Genomic DNA, 12771 nt, shown 5'->3' with positions numbered 1-12771 from the left:
TCGATGTAATCCACTTTTCCTCCTCTTTGGATGAAAGGCCCTTGCTCCTGTCTAAGCTCAGCCCTTCTATTTGTGCACTAGAACAGGGTCAACTGTTTTTCGTTAAGGATCAGATAGTTAATATTTTAGGCTTTGTGGGCCATGTGGTCTGTGTCATAACTACTCAATTCTGTCATGTAAAAGCAGCCATAGACAAGTGAACAAATGGGTGCTGCTGTGTTCCAATAAAACTTTATTTATGGAAACAGATGGTGGGCCACACTTGGCCCCCAGGCTATATTTTTCCAAGCCCTGCACTAAATCCTACTGCTCTTGCCTGCTCGACAAGCTCTAGAAATTCTACTCTCCTACACCAGTACTTGGTTTCCCTCCACAGAATCATTCCCCCCGATACACAAACATGTTGTTTCTCCCATCTTATAAAACCATCTGTTGACTTCACTTCCCTTCTAGCAGGTTTCCCATTTCTCTGCTGCCCTTTACATTAAAACTTCTCAAAGGATGATCTACTTTGACTTCTTAATTTGTTTTCTGCAGTATTTCCCAGAACTCACTCCAGTCAGGCTTTTGACCTCACCACTCCACTGAAGTTGCTCTAATCAAGGCTACTGATGACTTCTGCATTGTTAAATACAATTGTCAATTCTTGAGCTTCATCTTAATTGAACTATGAACAATATTTGACCCAACTTATCATTCTCTTCTCCTTTCCTTGAAACACTTTCTCTACCTGGCTTCCAATGGCACACACTTGCCTGATTGCTGCCTTATTGGCTTCTCCTTTTTGGATTCTTTTTTTTCTGATTCTTTCTTATCTCTTCATGTTGGAGTGTTAAAGACTCAGGCCTTGGACATCTTCTCTATCTATAGTCATTCCCTGGCCGATCTCATACAGTTTCATTAAATACTATGATAACTTTTTAATACCATTAACACTCAACTCCAGGCTTGTATATCCAACTGCCTTCTCAACATCTCTACTTGGGTATTGAATAAGTTAAACTGAATGTGACCAAACTTGAACCCCTGCTATATGCCCCCAAATAATAATTGACATACTAGCTTAAATTTTCCCTGTGTCAGTGATATTTCCATCCTTATCTCTTGGGCCAAGACTTAGTATCATCCTTGATTCTTCTTTATCTCACATGCAACATATGATTCATAAGCATATGCTGTCGGTTCCTCCTCTAAATGTGTGCGTGCACGTGTGTGTGTGTGTATGGATTCCTTGTTATCTCCTTCATAGATCCATCTTGGTCTAAGTAACTAGAAACTCACCTAAAATATTTCAATAGTTTCCTAATTGATCTGCTTGCTTCCATTATTGTCCCTCTATCTGTAGTCCATTATTGGCTAAATGTTACATAAGATCACTTTGTCTGCTTTCAGCTGAAAATCCTCTCATGGCTTCCATCAGACTCACAGTAACAGCCCAAGTTCTTCAAAAGCCTGCACCACCCTACAACAAAATCAACTGCAGTTGCCTCCTCAATCCCTTCTGCTACTACCTTCTCTCGATCTTGCTCAAGCTCCTCCTGCTAGCCTTGCCAGACAATGTCTTGGCTCAGGGCCTTTGTACCTGCTGTTCCCTTTATGTGAAATGCTGTTTTCCCCAGATATCTCCATGGCTTTCTCCATCACCATCTTCAAGTCTTTTCCCAAGTGTCACCTTCGCAGAGATGCCTGAATTGGCCACCCTATTTAATGTTCTCTTCTCCAGCACTCCCTATTCTCTACTTCATTTTTGTCAATATCACTGTCTCTTTCTAATACACCATATGTTTACTTATCATCTCTCCCTCACTAAAAGGTATGCTTCCCATGGGCAAAGGTCTTCATCTGGTTTCTTCATTGCTTTATCCCCAGCATCTAGAACAGAATACTGCAAAGGGCTTAGCAAATTTTGTTGGAAAAATAAATGAGTGATTGAATCCAAGGTCTTCATTTTATGGATGAAGAATGTACCTAAATTGTTGAGAGGCTTCAAGGCTCATAATCCACTTGGGCAGAAGAGTGAAGCTGAGATTTCTGACTTACAGACTCCTTCCTTCAGTGCTTTTTCCCCTTTACTGTGCTCCTTCCTGGAGCCCAATCTCAGGACTCGTGTGAGAATCAGTTCTGCTACTGCTTAGTTCCTCCCCACAAAAAGTCAAAACTGTGACCTTGCAGGGGGACATATTTCATTTGCAGCAGAGTCTTATTTTCTGCAGCAAGCAAATAGCCCATATTTGTCTCCTCCAGCAATAATTTCTCAATTGCTTGGTTTGTATTCATTTAATTAATGTGTTGAATGTGGTAAGGTGAGCTCACAGAACACTGTGGAGTGTTTGTGTTCTTCTTGACTTTTCAATTTGGCCTGCCTAAATCATGATTTGTCTCCCTTATTCTTTAATTTTCAAGTTACATGTTTAAAAGTGGAAACTAGAGACGTCCATAAGATTTTCTTTCCCTTTATAGGGTATGGAGATGCTCTGGTTAAGAATATGCTCTAATGTAAAGCACAGAAAAGTGGCTTTATCATAAAACTTTTGAAAAATTCCCACAATGGTCATTAAGGGGGCAGATAGCTCTCTGTGTCTTAAAAAATGTCATGCTGAGAGGTCGCATTTCTTAGCCCCCTGCCCCCCAGCCGAAGGGTCCTGGGAATGGTTTGGAAATTAGAGAATGAACAAATGTGATGGGGAGCAATGATTCTGCTCTGCGAAATAATATTGTGTGCTTTCCACATTGTGCTCAGTGGTCAGGACCTGAGGTTTATATTTATCACAATGTTTTTCTTACTTACTGTGACTGTAGACCAAAAAGCTGCCAAATGGAAGCCCCCAAGTCTTATTCAGCCAGTAGTTGTGTTTTGTTGGCTCATGTGATGCTTTAAAACAACTCTTGCCAGTATTTAACATCTTACATGGATTCTCTAGCACCTTTTGCAAGAAAACCCAAAGATCTGGCAACACTGAGCCCAAATCTCTCTAAGAAAGAGATTCTCAAAGTGTGGTGCCTGGACCAGCACTCTTAGTAGACCTGCAGGGGTGAGGCCCAACAATCCATGTTTTAACAAGCTTTATGCCTGTAGCCCTCAAACCAGCCTATGCTGTCTCTCACAGTGGGTGACCTTGTGTTCATGTCTGTTTCAAGAGTTAACTGCTGGATGAACAGCAGGGGCGAGTGAAGAAGTACATGAGCACTTCTCATTGTAGGGGATCTCGGGGGAGACTAGACCAAGACCTGCAGAGCTAAAGGCTTTTCCAGACTGTTTGAAGATAGTTGAGGGCCAGAGTCAATGTTTGGTTTTCCTGATACTCAAGACTGAACAAGTGAGGTGTGAGAGTTGTGCTCAAGTGGGCGTTCAGGTCCAGGGTCTGCAGTAGGGATGAAAGGGGCTAGAGTGAAGATGAAAGTGACCAGAGTGGGTAGAGAGACACTCCCCTGAACGGGGCCAGAGGTTGGCATGGTGGAGATTTTCAAGGACGCCTCAGCCATGGAGAGAATTGGGAAGCAATCTAGCAAGTGAACTGGATCCCTGCGGGGACGTCTTCTCTGCATTTTACTTCTATTCTGTTTCTCTGGGCCATGAGGCAGCCATATTTATCATCCTGGTTGTTTCTTCTCTCTTCCTCTGTTTACATTTCCTCTGCTGATACCTCCAGCCTTACCACAAGTCATGAGTGGAGTACTGCTGGCAATTAAGGGCCGTAGAGTAACGGGAAGGATGGTGACATTCACCACCTCCCTATATCTCTGCAGAGGCCAGGCCCTCCCAGGGAGGTGGACTATGGTCTAGAAGTTCCAAGCGGTAGCAAACATGGACAGTCCATTGGTCTTCAGGGCAGCAGGAGGTGCTGGGAGAATCGTGCAACTCAGAACAAGTGTGAAACAAACCACCTATTTCCTAGAGGCATCAAGACAGGCACCCTTCAAGGGAAGGGGGTGGGGTGCTGATCTGCTGATGTTGGGGCACTCAGGCACATTTTTAGTCCAACTATGGAGGAAGACGTTGAAAGACACAGTTTTCTCCCCATGTCCACCTCTTAAAGGATTCACTTGCCTTAAGGAATAAATTACAAATTCAATTTCAAGTGATTTAGGTAAGAATTTTAAAAAGCATGCAAATCTGGAATAGTATCTTTAGGGAAGTTTAAGTCCTAGTTCTAATTTTAAATTTCTAATTGATCCAAGAGATTTCTCAGAAATCAATGATATTGTTGTAACTGGCCAACTTCCTTCAAAACTTTCGCCTTTTCGGACTGAGACAAGGAACCGGCAAGTACTGCTTTGGGCACTGCTGCAGTATTGCCTAACTGCATCGGGAAGTCTCAAAACAAAGTTTCAAATTAGCCTGGTCAAAACAGGATGGGGGCAGGACAAGTTCCAACCCCTTAGAACAAAGATGGTGAAACACCGCCCCTGCCATGAATATTCCTCTCTACAGAAAGGCAGCAGGAACTGGGGAGCCAGTTCTCTTCTGCAGGGAGAGCTAGCCTCTCTGCTTGGTCTGTGGAGTAGACTTTCTGTAGTTTCTGATGAAACTTCCCTTTACTTTCTACTGTCTGCTCGCTCCTGAATCCTTTCTTGAGCGAAGCCAAGGACCACCTTGGATTTCAAGTGGCTCCCAGCATTGGGAATCACTTTCCTGTGTCATGACCACCAGCCCATTGGAAGGTAATTCCCTTCTCTGACACACACACTCATCTCCTTTCCTCCTGCTTTCTTCTTCCACACAGATCTCCATCTGACATAAGATATGTTTACCATTTTATCTTAATTTATCTGTTTATTTCTTCTAGAATGCTGGCTCTCAGAGGGAAGGCCTTTGTTCATTGCCATATCCCTAGCACTGGAATTGTGGCTGGCACAGAGAAGGCATCCAAAAAATGAGTGTTGAATGAATGAATGAGCTGGAATCCATTTGTAAATGATTTTTTTTTTTTTTTGGCAAATAATTTCTTCTGGAGACATTTGACTTTCAAAGAAGCTCTGGTTTCTGCCAGGCATGCTGCATAACAAGAGAAGCTGTCTCCTTGGGTGCTGGCACTAACATGAGGTATTATGCACATTAGTCGCAGAGATTAAATAGAGGGTGTGATGTTATGAGACAATACTGACAACTAGAAGTACGAAAAGTAAGTTTTCTGAGTAAAATGGTATTTGGAAGTCATAACTTTCTTGCTGAGCAATTTCTGTGGGGGAAAAAAATACTCTACAGAACATCACGGCCAGGAAAGGCAAAAATATTCTCCATAACTTCATTAATTGTACCGGGAACATCAAGTAGCTGCTGGAAAAATCTCTATAGATGCACTCCTGATGGGGAATATTACAGGGTTCAGAAGTCAAAATCCCTAAGGAAAATTACTGGGTAGGAACCCACAGAGAGGAGGAAATTAAATATATTTTAAATATGACTGTACAAAAGTTTAATGCAATTTAAGATATGCAGATGGATATGTAAAATCTATATTTACTCTTAGTGAAACCTCCCTGTAAGTCACTGTAATGTATTGTATGTTTTTAATAGAGATTTAGTGAATCTCATGAATTGGTTATTTTTTAAAAGGGAATAGAGTTACATTTGGGGAAAGATATTTTGCAAATAATTTAAAATTTGTTTTTCTATATTTATCCATCTATCCAACCATCTAACCACATACTGAGAAATGAAGTATATATAATTCGGAAGTTTACTAGCAGGATACCAGAATAACTGTTGCAGGGCAAGTACAATGCTGTCACGTAGACAATGTTTCACTGAACTGAAATCTCTTCAAGTGCAAATTGTTCTACAGAAATAAATGGGTAGCTCTCTATTTCATAAAGAGAGAAATAGATTAGGTTTGTAACACACTTGGAGAGAGAATTTTCTAAAGACCTTAGGGTATTAAAACTGGTTGGCATTGAATTAGTTTCTTTATAAGAATTGAAGACGATGTTATGTAAATGTTAGAAATAAACTCTTGCCAATAATCAGTAATGGATTAGAAAACAGGCCAGTATATCTGGTGTAGCTTAGAAAATTGTCAGAACACTGAGGGTTAAAAAATATAGATCAAAATGCTCAGACAATACAAACTGACCTGAAGTAACCCTGGAGTTGTGATTTGTGACATGAGATGCTCTCTAAGGGAACATGTATGATATGTAGACTTCAAATTATTCTTAGATTCATATTAACTCTTGAAAGAAATTATATGAAGGATAAGAATCCTCACTAGTATTCTATAAATTATAAACATGGAAAAAGAAAGCTCTTCTTTAAATATGTTCATTTCAGTATTCTTGTAATGGCAACTGGATATTTCCAGAGAAAGCACCACACTTGATTGAGCCCAGGGGTCCTAGATGCTCACAACCTCTTGCTTACCATATTGTATCTATAGTCTAGTTATTCCGGTATGTATCTGAAAGGTTCACTCAGTGAAATAGAGGTGCCACATCTCTTAGTTCAAGGTTGAATAAATATTATTTATTATTTTTACTTGTTATTATTTTATATTTTTATTTAAATTTTTATTTTTTCAATCTTTTACATATTTATTGAGCAACTACTACATGAATGTGGTGGGCAAAGTGCGCTGCAGGGAAAAAAGTTAAGAAGGTGCTGAAGATGTGTGTCTCCAGGAGACAGTTGGAAAGACGATGAGGCTGGAAGTAGCATAGGGATGAGGCTTACAAAGAATGACTTGGGGTAAGGTAGATGAACTGGAATGTGGTTTTATCTACATTTTGTTTTGCAAAGGAATTATATCAAATGCTTTATTCCTAACAAAAAAAAAACACCATAATTCTAAATGTACACCATTATTTGGAACTGTTTGAATTACACTTACACTTGGCAGCTGAAATATTTTTAGATGAAATTTTAACATATGCTAAATATGAGAAAAATTCAAAGTCTCTCACAGGCCTCAGTACAATAATATCACAAGGATTCAGGTCAACTTGACAACCTTTAGAAGTTTCCATCCATCATACCTTGGCCACTTCTTCTTGGAAAGCCACGAGATTCAAATGGGAGATGTTAACGAGGTCAGGCCCGTACACCACGGTGATCATGCGGTGCTCTAGTCGCCCGATGTTCCCCACATCCAGAAGTTCACGTAATTTGGGATCCTGGAAAATAAACATTGAAACAATTAGTTTATCGCTAGAGATGTTAACATGATATCATAACTTCAAAATAACTAGAGTTAGAATGACTTCAAAACAAAGTTGCCTTTTATTCTTACTAGAAAATTGTATGAATTGAAGCCTCCCACCCCACGATGGCCTAGAGAGGTGAAGCATCTTTCCCAAAGGCTGTGGAGAGAGAATTTCTGGCTCAAGACTTAAGGATGTCAGTCAAGTATACTCTTTCATGCCGTTCATTCTTATGTGCAACAATTAACCATCCCATGAATTGCATATGGAAATGAGAAATCTCTATCCTTCTTTTTAATTCATGGATAAATTAAAACAAAGAAGGTAGTTATTGTGGAATCAGAATATGACAGTGTCACTGCCCCAGGGCTGGGGCAGAATCACAGCCAAAGGTCCCAGCACGGTAGGATGTTAGAGTGAGCAAAAAGGCAATGCTGGCCGTGCATATGTTGATTTCATTTCTATCCTAGAATGTACTGGGATTTGGACATAAGGAATTAAAGAGAGGGATGGCGATTTTTCATTTCCATGTGCAATTCATGGGATGACTGCAGAAAATAAAGGGAGAACTGTGGCACATACAAATGTGTGACAGAAAGAGCAATTGACTGAAGACCTTAAGTCTTTTCAGAGCAAGTTGCGCTCTTTGGGACATCATAAATGAGAATCCCTTAGAGATAAGGAGTTTTTTAAACCTTCAGAACTTAAAACTTAAAACAAGGCTCAGTCAGCTTGGCTGAATTTATTTTCCTCCCATAAGGACAGGCCCCGAAAGAAATGAGAATTCCACATGGACAATTAGCATCGAATCAATCACTTAGCAAACTTGCAGCCAGCTTCTGAGCAAAAAATAAACTTACGTTCTTATTTATTTAGCTAAATGCTGGGCCAACAAGTCCCGATTACTTAGGTTGGTTATGTTGACCTCTCTTGTGAAGTTTTTATATACATCAGCCTTACAAAGGAAAGAGTGGATGTAAAAAAAAAAAAAAAAAACAGGAAAGAAAACAAACAAAACCTTTTAGCCGAGTTACTTTATTTGGTGCCATTAATTCTCTCTTTCGTTAATAAAACTTTCTCCTCTGTTTGGCTGCATGAAGAGAAACGTTTTCCAGGTAAATCATGAAGACAGAAAAATCCCCTTTCAAGGCTTTGCCTCATATAACTGAAAGTTCAACTTCACTAACAAGTTGAGAGCTTATCAAGTACATCAAGATTCCTAGAAAGATCAAATGCTACCACAAAAGCATCAATTTGCATGACCCAGAAAAGGCAAGACACATAGTAAAAATTTTGTAAAATAAACAATAATAGGACAAAAAGGAAACCACTTAGCACTCTAGCATTAATGAAAGATTAAAGGAGACCATTCAGGAAGAATGAATGTTTTGTGAAGGCTAATTAAACAATGATTACCAGCTGTTCCGTGAAATGATTAATTGCATGGAAGGTTTTGAACACCATTGAGACAAGGTTAAAAGAGAAAATATATTTGATCAGTGACTTGTCATTTTGCTTTTTGTATCTTCAGAAGAGAAAAAGAATTCTCATAAACCACATGGAACCTGTAATTATTAATCACAAGTTTTCAATCAGTGATTACAAAGTCCATCAATATTTTTTACTTCTACAACGCTGAATAGGAAAATATTTGGGAATGAATTGACTCTATACTTTAGGCCCTTTTTTTCCTCCCAGTGATGGGCACAAAACCCATCTTCTGCCTTTTTTCTCTCCCAAGCATTTTCTGTTCAGTCTATAGTACTTTACTGCCTAATTCTCACGTCCTTTCAAAACACTTTTGCTTACTTATTAAATAGTTGATTGGTTAAAGAGTGCCACCTCTCAGAATTACAGGGACAAGGTGTTGGGGTCAAGGATTCACTGGAATTGTCCTTAAGATATAGGAACTCAAGGCAAGTAGAGACCACCCAGAGGAGGTGCTCAGAATAGAAAATAATTCTGGAAAAGAGCTTCTGGGATTCCCACAATACAGTTAGGGACAGTTAAGAAGAAGAATTTATAAGAAAGATGTTCAACTTTTTGTGGCATCTTTGAAAAGTTTTCCCACTAATCATTGTTTACATATATTTAAAAAGACTACTGGCCTTTATCTAATTAGAAATTTATAATAACGTTTTTGGGGTGATGTCTGGGATTGGGTGGATGACGTAGGCTGCTAAAATAAGGATGATGATTGAATCTGAGGGGTGGGTATTTAAGGATTTATTATGTCTCTACATCTGGGATGGTTAACATTTCAAAAAAAATTTTAAAAGGTTATTGAGCATGAACTGAAGGAATAGTTTTGCAAAATATTTACTCAGAAGAAACCACAGTATTTTAAAACCATGTAGTTCTGGATGTAAATGGAGAAATAATTTGAAGTACATAATAAGCAAGTTCCTTACTAATGTCCTTTGTTTTGGTGGAGGAATACACTGATTTAAACTATATTTTACTTTCTTTTCCACCACTGATCATTTTGTTTATCTCTAAAACTGTATCTTTTCTTCATCTATTTTATTTTTATTAATACCAAACTTGGTTATGTCAGAGTTCTCCTTGTAAAAACAATTTCCCTTTTCCTTTAACCTGCACTCTAACTTTTCTCTTTTTTTGAACACAAGTCATTATTGATATGCGAGGGGTTACACTGAAAAAGATATTCCCTTCAAAGAACACACAAAGGGGGGATTATCTGGAAGGACAAACTGCAAAGGCACCAAGGTTTCAGAGGACCTTATAGGTGGAAGGAATTTAACAGAAACAGATGTCTAAAAATGACTGTTTCTGGGGTATGGCACTCTCAGGTCTGGGGAAATGAGTGGCTGCATTTCAAAAACAAACGAATAAAATCAAAATAGTAACAATAACAAAAACCTGTAGACAGTTTGCATGCAACCCCCGCCCCCCAAACCTATTCGATCAAGGAATTTTATGTCTTAGTGTTTCTCATTAACTGAACCTCCTGAGAAGTTTCCTGAGAAGGATTTACCTACCTGAGTTAACTACCAGATTCAAACACATTTCTCCATCCCTGCACTTGATATAGTTTTCTTGAACATTTTTTTTTTTTTTTTTTTTTTTACAAAGAAAATAAGCTATTTCCACAACTCTGTAAAACTGTTCAATTTCTCGGTTGGAGAACATTAAAGAATATAGCTCAGAAAAAAGTAAGAGGTGAGGTGAACTTGGAATTTCCTATTTTTGCTAAGCTGTCACTCAAGGCCTGCTTTTGGCAGAGAATATCCTAGATGTGTGTCCACAGCTGGAATTAACCAGACCAGCTCAGAATCCTGGCAGCTGTAATTTAATTCCACTTTTAAAGTTAAGTCCTAGATCATCTGTTCCCCTAAGAGTTACAAAATAGAGACTGTCTGAATAAGTAAATTCATTTTCTTTCAATCATCAGGATTTGTGATTAAACTACTTCATGTCCGTTGCAAAGAAAGTTGAGTTTTGTTCCTGTGAAAGCTCAAGTTAATGATTCCAATTTCCAGGTAATTGGCCACTGAAGAAAGACTGTTCTACACCTAAGAAACAAGGACTCAATTACAGCATGTGTTACTGTAATTATATCATTTAAAATATTAGAAATTAATGGAAGGAATTAACACACGCTAAAGGATGATTTTTTAAAAAAAGAGTTAAAAGCCAGTTTGAACCTTTGCTCCTTAATAAGACTTTTAAAGAAAAGCTATTTTATTTGTATGTCAGATATACACAAAATAAGGTATCTTTTCAGGATCTCTAGATTTTATTTTTGACACCAGTAGCATTTTCGGTGCAGAAAATATAGCTTGCTCATTTTTCATCCTCATGGAATATATCTTTATTGGATTTTAGGCTTATTCAACAATTTGTATATTAGGTTAATTTTCTTTCCAGATTTTAATGCAATATTCTCAATTTGAATTAGTTATATAGATGTAACTCTAATCTATCATTCCTATGAAAGATCAAGCCTATGAAAGTCTTTCCATTCCTGTACAACAGCTGGAAATTAAAGAGATGGATTCCACATTGTACTTAAGTGCGATTCATATGGTTGAGCTTCACGGCAATAAAGCTACCTTTTCTTTGAAGGCAGAGTAGACTCTTGCTATATTTTATTCAAATTTCATTGTAAAGGAAAGATATAAATTTATGTCCAGGCTGCTTCTCCATCGCTAGCCCTTGAATTGAACATTTGCATCTCAAAAAATAAAAACATAGAGTAACAAATTCCCTTTCAATCAGTGCTTATCCTCACACTTCTCATTTTCAAGGTTTCTCTGTCTTTTATATGATGTGATGAGGGATGTCATTCTGCTCACCAAGGTGTTACCAGTGGCTTAGGCAGCTCACATAGCCAGAAAGCCTTTATGGATAAAACACTATCCACTTACATTGATGATGACTCTGAAATACGGTGCTGCAAATATTTTCCCACATAAAGCCAAAGACTGGGAGAACTTCGCTTGTTTGTGTATTTTTTTTTTTTTTTCTGCAAGTGACAGAGGTGGGGTGGGGCATCTTTAAATATTTTCCAGCTATTTCTTTAGATACAGGGAGTGGAGGAAAAACTGACTACGGCAAAAAAAAGCAACTATGGGTAAGTACTAGAAAGAAGAAAATATGGTAGAATACTGCCCTTCATATCTCACAGTGGCATTATCATAATAAGATCATTCATATTTGCTTTGAGAAGGAGTGGCGATGAACTCGTGAAGGCAGTCTCCACTCCATTCATGGGGAGCCTCCACGTGTAAGTATTGAAATCTGTTGGTGGAGAAGAGAAACCAGCTATCCTGGCCATGCAACTTCATCCAAAATTGAAGCTATCAGGCATGAGTTGATTAAGCTAAAATGAACACACTATTCAAACCTAAAAGAAAGAAAAAAAAAATTAGAAGAAATGTGAGAGCAACCATCCAGAAAAATATTCCCCTTGGTCACAGGCATCTCTATGGAGCTAAAAATTCAGTTATCCTTGGCAGTGGCCACAGAAAAGAGATAAATAAAATTAAAGGAGAACCCCTAAGAAGTAGCATTCTAGGTTTTCCTCATCTCCATGAACAAACCCAGGGTCTGGTTTCATGCAGATTTAACAGCTAGGAAGGAAAGAGGAAGAGGATACTGGTGGCATTCAGGCAGGCTGTCCATAGAAAAAGCAGAAAGATGGGTTGAAATAAAGTGCCCACATCCCTTGGACCAAGTAAATTAGGCCCAGGGTTTTGGAGAGGTTCAAAGGAAAGACAGCTTCAGAGCTGGGCAAGCATTGTGACTATGTGTTTCAAGAAGTTTAAGTGTCTGAGCTAGGTTCCCATGTTGCAAGACGCACGCTTGGCATACAGGATGTTTGTTTGGGAGCCTTGGAAGCAGATTCAAGTCAAAGATCTGGGGACAAGTGTTTATTTTGGAGGTGGTTACAGGAGGCACAGTAAGGGCTGGAGAAGTCAAGTCAGGTTTACCGGTTTGGGCAACTGAGGCTCAATCCACTTGGAGACATTGTGAAGAACACACCTCAAGATGTCCCCAGGCAGCCTGGAAACTGGAGTGTTTATCTACCCACTCTGGTCCCATCATTGGTGGATCATCATTTCTAAGGCGCTAACTCCCTTGCATTTCCATGGCCAGAAAACATTCTCA

The 12771-nt window shown here is 38.8% G+C and overlaps 1 protein-coding gene across 2 annotated transcripts in view; it reads right to left on the bottom strand.

Annotated features, from left to right (window-relative positions):
• PLCB1 (phospholipase C beta 1) overlaps positions 1–12771 on the bottom strand; it is a 652483-nt gene that overhangs the window by 224028 nt on the left and 415684 nt on the right. For both annotated transcript variants that reach the window (XM_069495451.1, XM_069495450.1), the window contains exon 4: positions 6973–7110. In XM_069495451.1, coding sequence (XP_069351552.1) covers positions 6973–7110 — 138 coding nt within the window. The remainder of the gene's footprint in view (positions 1–6972; positions 7111–12771) is intronic.

This window comes from Eulemur rufifrons, chromosome 20, assembly GCF_041146395.1.
Source record: "Eulemur rufifrons isolate Redbay chromosome 20, OSU_ERuf_1, whole genome shotgun sequence".
NCBI classification, from domain to species: Eukaryota; Metazoa; Chordata; class Mammalia; order Primates; family Lemuridae; genus Eulemur; species Eulemur rufifrons.
The sequence above is the reverse complement of the archived record's forward strand: the minus strand, read 5'-3'. Positions and strand labels throughout refer to the sequence as shown.